Raw genomic sequence first — 15,095 nt, 5'->3', positions numbered from 1 at the left:
TAATAAACGATCAATCAAGGTTGTTTGACGGAAAAAAAGGATCTTTCTGCTCCTTGGGCATTAACAAAATCAAGCGAACACAGTCTTCTTCGAAGAATCAAAGCTATAGCCTAGCAAAGACAAAAGAAGCAAAAGGGCGTGCGTAATACGCACATCCCATTTCTACAAAAATCTGTTTTGGCAGAGAGCCCATTTTGTGAGAGAGAGAGAGAGAGAGAGAGATGGTGACTTTAGTGGTGGCAACAACCATCGATCCGGCCTCAATAGGACCAGCCTCAGCGCTCTTAGCCATGCCCGGTTGGCACCCTGGTCCCTTCGTGCAGGTTAGCACTTCCCCCTCATCTCTCACATAATCCCTTGTACTTCCCGCTTCTCTCTAACATGCACCTTAAAGGCGCACACCGTACACCTCCTAAACGTAAGCACCCCTCCCTCCTATACCTCTTTGCTTCCCTCTATTTACCCCGTTGCTTGAATGCTGATTTCCATACAAATGGCTAATTCCTTTACATGATTCTGATTTTTTTTTTATTATTTCATGAAATGTTTGATTATGATTATCCACATAGACTAGAATTGTTTTTTCTTTTCCTAAGGAATTCGATGTCTGTCTTCCAAAAAACTAGGGATTTTAGACTCTGTATTTGGTATATTATCTATTGGCTACGTCCATTCTGACTTGAGATCTGAGATAGTACAGAGCTGAGATGCTTGTACCAAGGTTGTCAGAGCGAGAATCGAAACTGGGAATCGAAAGTGGGAATCGAAAACTCCCTGGATAGTCGGAGGCGGGAATTGTGAAGTCGCCGGAGAGTCACCGGAGAGTCGTCAATGAGTCGCCGGGGAATTGTCGGGGAATCGCTAAGGAGTTGGGCATCACCAGTGAATCTCCGGGGAAACGCCGGGAAATCATGTTTCACGTAACATTAAACCGCTGTTCCCAAAAATGGGAATCGGGTTACCGGGGAATCATAAACCGCGATTCCCACCAAAAGTGGGAATCGGGTTTCTGGCGAATCCAAACCGGGATTCCCGCTTCGGATTCGAGAACCCGGGAATCGAGGTTCCCCACTCCCAGGGAAGAATCCTGCTTCCTTGGCTTGTACACTGTCTTTGGATCTTGTAATGGAGTGAAATTAAGTTGATTTACATTACACCAAAAAACTGTGCATATTTTTTTACACTTCTTGATTCGTCTTATATATCTGTGGAAGAATAGTTCTTTGGTCAATTTGAACTGCACACAAGGTGGATCCCACCTTGGATCTTCAATGCATCGTAAACTGACTGATGCTATGGTCTAACCTGTTCAATCAAGAGCATCCAAATGAGCAATCAAAAACTGTATATATGAAACTGTTCACATTCAATGGCCAAAATTACATTGAACTGGATTAGTTAGGACTACTCAACTACTGTGATTTTTGGGCCAATAGAGATCCAGTATAGGGCCTACTATGATAATCTAGGTCAACCGAAGGTGGGATATAAGATTGCCTTGTTGCAATCCGCATTGTATTATTCCTATTTTGTTACTAGATGAAACGGTCGCCATTTCTCCCTTGAACCAACAATGCTAGTACACTCGTTATGTCTTTGTTTCTTGGTTCCTAATGAATTTTGAAATTATAACTTATTAACTTTTTTTTTTTGGCATAGGATATACCGAGTTTTGTAAATGGGGAAGTGAGGCTATTGAAACATGATAACAGTATTGTGAAGGAGGATAACTTGGATAAGCGTTGGGAGGACGCGACTGGTGAGGTTGCAGATGAGGTCATATTTCTTAGCAGGCACACTGCAGTTTCAAATCGCCCCGCACTCACAGTTCATCCAATTGGTATGCATCATTTGATTGTAACATCGAATCCATCTATTGTCCACGACAAGAATGTTCATGTATTACATCTTTGTTTTTTATTATTTATTTTGTAACAGTAACTGAGTATAAAGAAGATATTATCTGTTTGGAGACATTGATGACTCATTGCTTTTTAGTGATGTTTTTTTAAGCATAATGCTATTAATGTTCTTACACATACTGTCCTTTAGGTGTGCCCCATTTAGGTGAAGATGAAACACCACCTAGTGGTGGAAAGCCTGGATGGGCAGGACCACCTAATCCTAGGATAGGGCCATGGTTGAGGCTCTTGAAGACGATTGCTGAAACTCATAATTTAATTCCTGAATTTGAGGTATGTTCGGTTTGTACTAAGATAGTTTCAATATCCACTGTGTAAGAAAAAAAAATTCATGCCAGTCTGTGTATAAGGACAGAGCAAAGATGTGAAATCTGTCATTTGGGTTTCATAAAGTCATAATTCATTTGGAGGATGTCCAAGCAAATTAAAAATACACAATTGCAGGGGGCACACTTTACTTTCAGAAGTTTGATGACGAGGAACCATTTTGAGACATTCTGATTAGGATTGGCCTTCATAGAAAAAAGATAAGGGGCCAAATCTTATCGATGGGGCACATCACGTTAAGAGTGCATTAGGGTTTTTTTTTCATATGGGTATACTTGGTCATATTGGGGTTTTAATTTAAATATAATTGGGTGGATTTTAAGCATTTGTTTTAGTCAGTTCTTTTTGAATGGCGATGATTTTTTTAAACAGACCAAGGTGGACCGATATTTTATTAAATTTGTTAGTGTTTCATTATTTACATGTCACCTTAGTTGTCAATGCCGCTTCGTTCGACATTTAAGTTGGTCAGTGGGACAGGATGTTTTAGTGTTCCGTTTCAGAAAAAGACGCTACGACTGGAGAATTTTTTTAAATAGTTAAAAAAATTAAAATTAGAAAAATAAGAAATTATTAGAAAATATAAGAAACCATTATACTGACCAAATTCAACAGAAAGGCATATTTTATTACTTAAAACATAAAATTGATTGCAATACATTAATAAATATAAAAAAATAATCATACAAAATGTTAAGTTCTAATTATAAATAATACAAATAAATTGAAGGTTGAATTATTCATAGTTCTCACAAATCATATTTCATGTCTCTAACATAAGTCATCTCCTAAGGGCTGGCATAAACCAAATCATCATGCTCAATTGAATGGTACCCCTCTTCATCACCACCAACAACTCCACTGGCTTCAACATCAGGATCGACGTCCTCATCTTTGTTGTCCGTAGCAGCGACACTACCAGGTTCTTCCACTTATTGCTAACATAAACCCTCTATGGTGAAAACAATAGGATCATCCTATACAATCGATTAGGACATTCAGGTTGTCTATACGCTAGTGGTTGATATTTTCATCCATAAACCCCTGTTACAAAATTTAATGATTTCCTACGAGTTTAACTTCAAGCTTAAAGTGTGATTCATTCTTGAGAAGTGATAAATTTATTTAAAAATATTATATCTTTCTTGAAACTTCAAATTGTAATGAACAAACTCCAAGTCATTCAATCTTTGGTGCTTTAACCTTTCCCTCTTTCCGGAGTGGATGTGTTTGAAAGTATTCTAGTTTCTTAGACATCCCGTCACACTACAAGTTTGACCAAGAGTCCTGATTGCAAAGCTTTACATTTCTAGATTTTTATTACCAAATTGCAGGGGGATGAACTTCTTCTCATCCAAATTTCAATAAAGTTTGGCCGTGACGAGAGATTACAAGCTTTGGAAGGTGGAAGAGTTGTATTGTAGACATCCTAGTTGTGGTCTTGTGAATTATGCTTTTTTGTGTTTTCTTACTTACTAACTGGTTCGCAGATGTGTAGCAATGCTATCCTTTGGGTGAGGGATTCGAGAGTTGGCATTAACAAATTCTTATTTGAGGAGTCACCACCTGGGTTAGGGCTTAGGACCCAAAACTTGACTCTGATCTCAATGGAAAGATCTTCGATGCAGGGGTTCAAAATCATCTTGTCTCTACTAACGTCCGTAATCCTCTTTTGTAATCTGTAGCTTGCTTGATTAATTGAGCAGTGATATTATAATCATTCTATCTAATACACCGTAAATGAGAATGGGAATCATGCTTGAATTATGAATGAATCACAAGGAATGCGATTACACATGCACGATTTACAAAAGAAGGCATAAAAGAATTGACTTAAAACTAATCTGATTGATGCACTAAATGGAAGAGAAATTAATATCATGATGAGCATGTACGCAGGCATGAAAATAAAATATGATTTGTAAAACCAATGAAAAACCATGAAACGGAAGAATTCAATATCAAATTATCTGGACCTGACAGTGCTCAGACACAAAAGAAGGCATAAAAGAATTGACTTAAAACTAATCTGATTGATGCACTAAATGGAAGAGTAATTAATATCATGATGAGCATCTAGGCAGGCGTGAAAATAAAGTATGATTTGGAAAACCAATGAAAAACCATGGAAGGGAAGAATTCAATATCAAATTATCTAGACCTGTCAGTGCTCAGACAAAACTGACAACCATTCCTGTTTCCATGGGTCAGTTTGTCAATTAACAGATCATCCCATCAACCGAGTGGCTTGTCGATCAATTGGCCCTGTAGACACATCTAAACATTATAGAAATGCAGTTTTGGAGCATCGAAGCTAGCAATTATGGTGTGTAAAGTGAGGGTTCATGGTTAAGGATCATATGCGTGGAATTTGATTTTAGTCTTGGTTCCTTATGGACCTTTCCATGCAACTTCATCTCTTTTAATAAATTAGATTTACTTCAACAAAAAAATAGTTCCTACTACACTTTGCACTTCTGACAAGTTCATTGTTCCAGACATTTAACAATTCTTGTTTTATCTCGTTTACATTTTTGTTGAATGGTCATTAATGTTGTTACCTTTTTTACTACTTTCCTACATTGTAGGTTACATTAGAGGCAACTCATCATGGACCTGTGGTTAATACACCAACCATGTTTGTGGAGATTGGTAAACCTTTTCTCACTAACTGTGTCAAATTGTTCAATTTGATCATATAGTTATCACTGATTTACTTTCTTTTTAGGTTAACAGCAATCTTTCAATGCACTAGTCATGCTTCTCCGATGGAGGGGAGAGTTAGTGAAATAATGTCATAGTATTTATTATTTTTTTTGGGAGATGATATTTCACCCCCCTGCAGTACGCTTCGCCTCCCTTATAACGTGAACAGTGGGCAACTTTAACGCTTTTTGACGTCAAACCACGTTAAAAGGGGGGCGAATGCGTACTGCAGGGGGGTGAAATATCATCGCCCCCTTTTTTATCTTCTTTTATAGATAGGATACATTTGCCTTTTCTATCTATGATAGGTTGACGATCTTTAATTCAATGTTACAGATGACTTATAAATTACTTCCTCTATCAACACATATTTGATTGTTTTTTTTGTAGGCAGTACAGAAGAGTATTGGAAGAGGCAGGATGCTGCTCAAGTTATTGCTTTAGTTGGGTACTTTTGAGCAATTTTTGGGTTTGAAAGTGTTGATTTAAATGGACGAGCACTTCTTATTGCGTGCTCTTCCTTTTTTTTTGTAGTATTCATCTTGTCACTCATTGATTTATCTTGAGTCAGCATTGAATAAGTTTTTCCATCACCATTTCCAAATCATAAATGTGCGTATACATTTCAGAGTCACAGTTGTGTAAATGGATGTGAGGAACTCAAGAGTTTGTTATGATCATGGATTTAAATTTCGGTTTCCTCTACCGAAACCAGTTTTTTTTTTTTTTTTTTCAATTTTTGGTCATTTTGGCCGAATTTTTTTTCCAATTTCGGTCAAAATGACCAGATTTCGTCGGAAATCCAAAGCGAAATCTGAAAGAAATTCGAAATTTTCAGACCAAAATTTTGGATTTCGGCCGAAATTTAAAACCATGGTTTTGATTATAGCATCTTTACAATTTCTTACAAGTATTCTTACATCTGCATCTCCTAGTAGCAGATAATGCAAACATGTTCTTAATATCTTGAGATCGATGAAATTGATATTGAGGGGTCCTTGTGAAGCCTATGAACATATGTGTATTTTATACACGCATAGCAGAATCCATGCATTTGGTAATACCCAGAGTGTTGTACCATAAATAGTATCAAGCACGTGCCAAGGATGAGTACATTATTCTTGCTGAAATACCTTGTAGACTGGGCTAGATAAATCCCTTACTTTCAACCCTAGGATCCGTGCTTATGATTCTGTTAAGGTAAGCTCGTAAGGAAATCAACAGCTACATGCTGATCACTTGAAGACATTTTTCTGCTTGGGCAAAGAAAATTTTGAGGGGAAGTGTTAAAAGTAAAACATATACTAGTGTTTTTTTTTAGATTGGAGCAAAACATACACTAGTTACGAACTTATCTGTGTAATATTATGTAATTGTTTTATATTGGTAATTTTAGCCAATGAAATGGATATTGAATGCATCATTTTTTTGAAAGATATATTGGGTGACGTCATCATGTTTCATCTGATATAATTGGTTTGTCAATCAGGTGATAGGAAAAAATAATGTTTGTATCGTCCTATAAAACACATTATATAGTCTGATATATACACTGTATTAGCTGGTGCAATCTGTCAGTTTTTACCGGATGATATGTATTGGTTTCTGGGGTGTCCAATCCTTAGAAGCAGGAACCTCCTCTCGGGGTGCCGCTCCCACCTCGGAACCTCGATTCGGCGCTCCTTAGGAAGGAACTTCCAGGGAGCGCGACCCCAGAGTGATGCGAACTGCTCTAATGACGCTCCCAGCCTGCTTCTATTACTCTATAAGTCCCACCATCACCAACTTCCTTATATCAAACTCCTCCAACTCTTCAAAGTAATTCGTTGGAGCAAGCAGAAAGGCTTATGCATCTTCAAAAGGCACGAGGAACAAGTGCACGCAAATGAAGATGGTGAAAATGGTTAGAAATTAGCTTTTATATGTACTTAAATTTTGAAAGATACATATGAAAATGGTTAGAAACTATTATTTTTTGATGTGCTTGAATTTTGAAAGATATATAAAGAAAATATTACATACACGCTCCCATGGCGCTCCCAAACTTAGACTCTTCTAGACCCCACGCTTCCCCGCTCCCGCTCCTGCACCCGCTTCGTGCTTCTAAGGTCCAATCCCTATCATGTTTTTGAGTCCTACATCCTTATCTAAAATCTCTACACGCCCCGTCACAAACTTTTATTATAAGTTTGGTATTCTTTTTCACAGATCAATGCATGCCTTTATTATCTTCTGCTTCCACTGGTTTGATTTCTCAGTTATTCCCCTAACAGACTTTGGTTCTCTGATGCTTCCAGTTATTGTGGGAAGGACTTGCGCTAGGAGGTCGTAGCGGTGTGGGAAATTGGAACAGGTATGATCCATGTAGGCAAGTTTTGCAGTTTTTTATATCAAGATTTCGTTTGAGTCAACAAATTTTGCTGACGTGGCACCCAATGTTTGGAATTGAATTTGCAAATTTTAAACTACTGACATAGGTTACTAGTTTTCTATTTAGTGCATAGCCCTATATTGTTTTGGTTGCAATTTGGTAATTTTATTTCTCATTGGATGTAAAAGTGCCCCTACCTATTGTGCGTAGCCTCTTGCACATGAGTGCAGTCACAGTATACTTCTGATGATGTGCCAATTACTCGCTATGTGCATAAAATGCCCCATTCTTTCTCTCATGCACTTCTTATTGCATGCCTATTTTCGTACTTATCTATTAATTCATGTTTACACATTGTTCTACACTAAAACATTTGTTGCACTTACGTTTAACTATTTGGCACAGGACTAATGAAGGAAATAAAGTACTTCTTGGAATAGGAGGTGGTCACTATGTACCTCGACACATGGATATTGTTATGTAAGCTATTACTTACCAGCTTTCCTGTTCTGTTCTGTTTATTTTTTGAAAATCTGGTCTCGCTAAGATCCTTACTATAAACCACCTTATCCATCTCCATCACCAACGGGTTATAGTCAACCTTTGCTCGATTTTTTGTGGAAGATGTGGAGTCTGTAGATCATCTCCTTATCCGTTGCATTGTGTCCTCTCATGTTTGGAGTAATATTTTTTTTTTGAAATTGATGCTTGGAGTTTTGTTCTTGGCCTCATTGGATGGTGTGGGTATTCCCACAATTGTTTCATGGTGTAACTAAATTCTTGACCATCACTCATGCATCTGTGAGAGGGAGGAGCTTGCAGCAGCTTCTTTTGGTGGCCACCCTTTGGGCCCCATGGAAGGAGAGGATTAAGCGGGTGTTCCATTGTAGATCTCACACAGCTAAAGCAATTTGTGCCTTGGTTTTTTTAGTATGGTTGTGTCGAAGAGCTTTTCAGGTGTCTCGCTGGATGACCTTCATAGATCGTGGGAATGTTATAGAGATAGCTCCGTTTTGGTCGATAGGGCGGCTCCTAGATGCTAAGGCCCCTCGATTAGTATCCTTAAATCTGAACTTCGATGGTTCCAAGTTCCAACTTAGGGAATCCGGGTCCAGCTGGTGTGGGAGTGCTTATTTGGGATCATACTAAGAGGACGAGAATGCCCTACTCGGTGCTGGCTGGGACCTCGGACTCCAACTCAGCTGAGATCTTGACGCTCTGTGAAGGGGTGAGAGTGGGCCAACTTAGAGCTTGAGTTTGTGATGGTGACTCCAAGAATGTGATCCAATGGTTGCTCCACCCTGTAGAGCCCACCTAGAGATTTCTGGATCTGATCAATTTCTGTTCATCGGTTTGGGAGAGATGTTTTTTTTTCTGCGCTGTTTGGTACTCGTATAATGAGCGGGTGGGGCTGATTTCTCCTCTTTTTATTGTTCTCTAGCTTTTGTGAGACTTACAAGGCCGCACTCTAGATATATCATTTTTAAGTAAATGATATCCATCATTGAAAAGTATCATATGATTTATTTATTTATTTATTTTTTCTCAATGGGGTTTGATGACAAGCCAATTTGTACAACTCGCATCAGCTGGACTTGTTATTGTTTCATATTGGCTGGATTTGTTTCAGCTTGGGTTCATAACGGACAATACAAAGAGTACCAGGTACCAACAGTAACTTGCCTGGGGCCAAGCATTTTAAACATTGACAAAAGTGCATTTGTTGCATGAAAAGATCATGAATCCATAAACCTTTGTGCTAATATCTGCAAATTCAAAATAAAAATAAAAATTGCAAATTCACAAAAAAATCATGAAATGGTTAAAAAAATAAATTTACCATTCAAAAAAAAAATCTGCAAATTCATTTGTTTCAGACATGTGCTCATGGATAAAGCTTTCACTCTACCTCATCTAGCATGCAAATTACTGAATATAAGAAACCATTTGCATATCAGTGTAAAAAACACCACAGAATACACCATTGTAATTTTTTCATTTGTTCTGTTAAAGTGCTGTACTTGCTAGCATTGTACCCTCTTACATATAAACCATTACCTTCATAGCTAAGAATGACCAAAAACATAAATACATTTTCTGATTTTATTCAAGATACTCATTGAATGTCTAATAATGAGCTATAAAGTCCTGCAATACCAAATTATGGTTTCATTACTGATGAATTGCTTAATGGAAATAATTTTAGGAAAGGTGTTTGGGTGGGCCACTTGCTCTCAGGATATTCATTACCAATGGAAGATCCGAGTGATATAAAAGTGGGAAATCGCACAAATGATATTGGTGGAACATGGAAACAAGCAATCAAAGTTTCATTTGAAGCTACTCAGTCGGCTTTTCCGGGCGGAGAAATTCTTGCACATCTGGATAACAAGTAAGCTGTCTCCTCTTTATTATAGAAAAAATTTCAAATCTCAAACCAGTTTCAAATGTAACCTGCTGAAGAAAGCAATTGTGATGTCGTGGTAGTTGACTAAGACCCTCTTTGTTTGGGATTGTCCCAACCGGTTGCGCGCCCCAAACTGATTATTGGACTCAAAATTACATTTAATTTTGAGTCCAATAATCAGTTTGGGGCTCTCAACCGGTTGTCACAATCTCAAACGAACACGGCCTAAATAAGATACATCTAAAGAAGTATTCAGTCATTTTTGGTTTTGGCACCAGTATGATATCAAATCTTTGCAGATACTTATACCTGATAAAGGTATCTGGGCAACTTAATTAAATGCTGGGGAAAATCAACTAATTCTCTCTTCATGATTTTCAATAAGGATGGTTCAGTTCACTTGGTGCACACAAAATTGCTGGGTGCAGATGGTCATATGGATAAAAAAAAAGTTATGCCCCTCTGAGTTCTGTAGTGTATTATCGCACCCTTACTGAAAAAAGTAACTCACATTGACAAACTTAGACCCTCTTTGGATGCCACGGACATTTTTTTTTTGGAATGGTTTGGATGCCACCAACATTGGTCCTTAGTTGTTTTAATTTTTACCTTTATTTTCAAATGAGACATTAGGACCTCTTTAAAAGCCATTAACTGCATCATTTCTAAAACTATTGTAAACATTATTCATTTATTTGAATACAATCAAAACAATTTTCGATCTATCCAAACAGACCATTGCCTTTTCTTGAAGATTAACGTTCAGGCATGAAAATAGGCAAAAACCCTCTAGCGATATTTCATATAACATCCTTGGAACTTTATAATTGGGTTCAACACCTTCACTCGAGATTATCTGTCATCTATGCCTCTTCTAGTTTTGGCTTTCATTAACATCTGAAATGCACATATGTTTAATATCTAGAGCCATGGTTGCTTGCCATCTATTAGGTGATGGAACTCGACATTCACAAATTATGTTTTTTGGGTTCTGTTTGATTTTCATATGTCAAACCAACAGCACTTTTCCTGACCAATAATTCCAGTAATTAAATGAGCCACAATATACTGTTTTGGGTCTCTGTTTCATCTTGTACTAGGTTATCGGCTTTCATGCAGTTAGGCTGAATTTTCTTAGTTGATGGTAATTATTTTTTGATAAAGTCTTAGTTGATGGTAATTAAACAATCAATTATGTTAATCTTGCTGCTGGGTGCAGGAGTTTCAAGAGCTGGCAAAAAAATGCTATCACAAGCTTCCTTGCTGAACAGAATATAAAGATCGGCAGGCCGGGAGACTTCTACTAAATCTCCAGTAAGTTCCCTGGACGAGCCCCCTCTGGTGTATTTATGACTATCCTTCTACACTACAAGTGGGTGGCCCAAGTAAGAAAAAGGGGTGAATATATCATTTCCCCATCTTTTTTCCTTTTCTTTATCATGTGATTGTGATTGCTGCTATGCTTGTAGGCGGCAGTTTGCTTCTCTCCTAACTAATTATAAAATCTTTTGAATAAATGGAAACAGTTATATAGTTTGATTACCGAGATGCTTTAAGATTACAATTGAATCAGTGGAAACAGTTATATAATTTGATTTTTGTGAAAAGAAATACACTGTCTTCTAAGCAGTTGTCTTGCAAAAGATCCGAGGTTGATTACATTTTGGAGGGCTAAATAAGCTGACTGAACCTAAATTAGTTATAGATGGCATCAGGAGTTAGGAGCCCAAGGATTGCTTCATTGAAGCCATGGGTTTGATCTCACCTTTACCCATGGAAATATGAAGCACCTCTACACATGGTCCAATCATAGGCACTGTAATTCTTTGCATCTTTACACTTGATTCCTTTGCTCAAGAGTCCAAAGCCGGAGCAGGATGAAACTCTGGTTGTGGCCCGTAGCGATATGCTACTGACGTGCAAATCCTTCGCCTGACTTGGTATAGATGAGAAAGACTAATCGAACCATATAGTAGTTGGTTCCCTCTGAAGTTCCCCAGGATAGTTACCAATTGAAAAAGTTAACGACAGAAAGCTATTTACAAGCCCAAATCTCTCCAAAATTAAGCCATATTTCGCAGTGAAATACCCTTCTCAACCAGGCCCATGATGCCGAAGTTCCCCACTGGACCCAAAATCCATTCTATCTCATCCACCATTGATAATGCATGATTCAGGTTATAAATTGGGAAATTGGCAGACAAAAATTATTCAAAAGACCAAACTTCTAAGAAGGATTCGAGTTACAACGATAATTATTAATCAAGTTAGCTCACAAAATCACTTGAAATCTTGCTCACCGGTCTCGTGCTTCATATCACTTTTTTTAAGAAGTTATATAATTGAACGGAAGATGAAAAGGTCCCCAATATCGTCATTCGAAGTACAATAACAAAAAAAAAACTAAGGCATTGCACCATCCATTGGGTTGGTCTTGTTCGGGTTGGGTAGGGTTAAGGGTTTGGAAAAGCCAACCCAATTTATTTTGGGTTGGGTTATGACTTATGGTAGAGGCTTGGGCATACCTACCCAAGCCCTAACCCGACTGTTCCTCTAATTTTATTGTGATTTTGTCACAAATTTTACAAACATTAAGGTTATGTTTTTTTATTTTTTACCGTAGGCCAGCCCGAATCCAACCTGGCCCGATTTCGAAATTGGGAGTTGGGTTAAAGTTAAGAGATTTAGAGGTGGGTTGGATTAGGGCAGACCATCCTCGACCTGAGGCTAGGGTTGGGTCGGGTTAGGTTTTAGGTATTGATAACTCAGTTTGGGTTGGGTTAGGTTTTACCTATTGATAACTAGGGTTGGGATAAGATTGGTCTCAACCCAATCCAACCTGACCCGAGAAGTGATCATGTGTTGCTCTTGCAATTAAGGACATTTTTTTTTTCAATTTCCCTAAGAATTGTTGATGTTTAAATCCTATTAGAACCCAAGGCAGATCTTATTAAAAGCCTCTCTAGAAACCTTTGACCAGCTCTTTAAGCATAGGTTTTATGTGGATAACTTATTTTAACTTCATTTTTTAATCTTGAAATCTCTTGCTGATAGATATTTATGCAAATTAATGTATAAATATTACAAAAGTATTGCAGGCATCGCGTCAGCTCATTGCGCATGCCCTCTCTCTAATGTTTTTAATTAGAAGTGATGGGAGCACGTGATGTTCGTGGTAGATTGTTTTTATAGGAGGAGGACCAGGAGGTGAGAAGTATATATTTTCTAGGGCTGCAACTTGGGTCGGGTAAAGTCGGGTTTTACCCGACCCGCATCGACCCGACCCGAAAATAGCTTGGGTTGGGTTCATGTTTCTCGGGTTTCGGGTCGAGCCGGGCTTACGATCCAAAAGCCCTCATCAATCTCGGGTTGAGCCGGGTTTGAAGGGGCTCGACCTGAGTTACTTAAGTTATAGTATTTTTTTTTTTTTTCTAAAACTTTGTTACTTTGAAAGTGAAAACTTAAAAGTAAAACTCACGCACACACGCAATCACAGGGACTCTTTTCATCTTCTGCTTGTTTCTCCCCTTTAGCTCTAGGGTTTCAAGTTTCAACTAAATAGTTTGTCGTTTATCTCACATGAGTATAATCATTTTCATTTGGTAATGCATCAATTTATTCTCTTTGGACTAGTTATTAGTTAATGCACTAAAGAGTTTGCCATGCTCAAGTTTTTTCTACTTCTATCAATTGAGTTGCCTTGCCAAACAAGAGTTTTCCTTAAAAAATTGCGTCAGAGTAAAAAATCCCGACCCGAGATTTTTCATGGGTAGGGCCAGGTTTGGGAATCGTGGGTTTTCCGGAAAAAAACCCGACCCGAGTTGCAACCCTAATATTTTCCACATATATAAGAAAATTAAATATTTTTTTACTTAATACATAATGAGGAATACTTTGGTAGGGTGCGGCCTCATTGTAATACAATGTGGCTCCCTTACTACAACATAGTAAATTCATTTGATAGCCTTGCTTTGGTTCTCTTATGGCCTAAATATCATGTTGATCATGCAATTATAATATCTAATAATGAGGATTTGCTATAGGAAATGCCCTGATAATGTGTATTGTTTTTCATTGAATGTGAGCCGTTGCTTTTGTGTAAATAAAAAAAATTGATGAATTAAGGTTGTCCTTCGATGCGCCATGAGTTAAGGACTGAGTCGTTCTCTTTAAGGTGAATTTATACTTCCGCATAATAACACTTAAGTGTAACAAATCTCAACAAAATCACCCCCAAAACTGAATGATTATCTCTTAAAGAAAAAGTTTCAGCCACATACGTGTGAACTGAATCGAGCGTGTGTGATATTGCGCACACGCCTGGTTAAATGATTTTCAGGCCATTTTTGCTGAATCCCTCCTGTGGGCCCACAGGGCGGCGCACGCACATACAGTTTTACTATATATGCGGGGGAGAATATGAAATGCTTCATATCATGGGCATCTCTGATTTTCAACGTAGGACTAAACTTTAGGGGTTAAGAGATAAGAACTCACTTTTCGAAACTCACGCCAAAATTATAAATTAGTACAACTAAGGGATTTGGTAGGGTCCATCGCAAAAGGCTTTTCGAAGCTGGTCTGTTGCACGTCAGACCAGCCACTTAGTGAATGGAGACAAAAGATGTTGTCTTCATTCACGAGGTGGTTGGTCTGACATACGACAGACCAGCCCCGAAATGCCTTTTGCGATGGACGCTAGCAATTCCCTAGTTTTAATATTGAATCTTTATTAAAATATTAACATATAGTTGCACGTTTCTATCAATGATTTTCTTGCAAAGCCATGAAACATGACTTTTACATTACCTCACCTTGGAGGCGAGAAAGGGAGCTGGTTTTGTCACCTATGTGTATATTTTACTTAATATTTTTTATTCCCCACTCAACTAAAATCGATAAAAAAAAGTCTAAAATAAATGACAAACAATTGGATGCTGATACAGCCGTTTCTCGAGGGATTCTTATGATTCTGAAAAGAGATGCTATTGTCATCAGTATTTTTTTTAAAAGTACAGTGGGCCCACTTCACAGGACGATCTAAACCGTTCATTTGTTGGGCCACAACATAAATAACCTAAATCATCTCCACATGATGATCCTTCTCTCTCTCTCTCTCTCTCTCTCTCTCTCTCTCTCTCTCTCTCTCTCTCTCTCTCTCTCTCTCTCTCTCTCTCTCCATTCGCCTTGGGGCTGATAGTGACTATGGTCTCTCACTCTCGCAAGGGCGCCTCATTGGATCGACATCACTGACCGCATTTTTCATGCCTCTTACTAGTGACATGGATTCAATGGTGCCCTTGGGAATTTAACAGGGTAGAACTCACCCGTAAAAGCTACCACGCCCTTAGCTCTAATACTA

General features: G+C 38.1%; 1 protein-coding gene across 2 annotated transcripts; it reads left to right on the top strand.

Annotated features, from left to right (window-relative positions):
* The first annotated feature begins 49 nt into the window (after window positions 1-49).
* GEK1 (D-aminoacyl-tRNA deacylase) lies at window positions 50-11,281 on the top strand. Of its 2 annotated transcripts, XM_077366240.1 has the most exons (9): window positions 56-323; window positions 1,660-1,840; window positions 2,053-2,195; window positions 4,838-4,901; window positions 5,346-5,398; window positions 7,253-7,308; window positions 7,732-7,806; window positions 9,533-9,718; window positions 10,953-11,281. In XM_077366240.1, exons 1-9 carry the CDS (start codon window positions 222-224, stop codon window positions 11,038-11,040), a joined length of 948 nt encoding a protein of 315 aa, XP_077222355.1. In that variant the 5' UTR covers window positions 56-221; the 3' UTR covers window positions 11,041-11,281. The 2 variants fall into 2 exon arrangements, with proteins under 2 accessions (XP_077222356.1, XP_077222355.1); XM_077366241.1 differs by lacking the exon at window positions 7,732-7,806 and having other exon boundaries at window positions 50-323.
* The last annotated feature ends 3,814 nt before the right edge of the window (window positions 11,282-15,095 follow it).

This window comes from Tasmannia lanceolata, unplaced genomic scaffold (assembly GCF_043159265.1).
Source record: "Tasmannia lanceolata isolate RefF3 unplaced genomic scaffold, GAP_Taslan_0.1 ptg000023l, whole genome shotgun sequence".
Classification (NCBI taxonomy): domain Eukaryota; kingdom Viridiplantae; phylum Streptophyta; class Magnoliopsida; order Canellales; family Winteraceae; genus Tasmannia; species Tasmannia lanceolata.
This window is presented reverse-complemented; position numbering and strand designations above follow the sequence as displayed.

Bases quoted from the DNA above. Each gene is read 5' to 3' on its own strand.
- GEK1 (XM_077366240.1), top strand. From the start codon at position 222: ATGGTGACTTTAGTGGTGGCAACAACCATCGATCCGGCCTCAATAGGA. The intron at 1,841-2,052 runs GTATGCATCATT...ACTGTCCTTTAG, and splicing joins ACTCACAGTTCATCCAATTG to GTGTGCCCCATTTAGGTGAA. The intron at 7,309-7,731 runs GTATGATCCATG...TATTTGGCACAG, and splicing joins GGTGTGGGAAATTGGAACAG to GACTAATGAAGGAAATAAAG.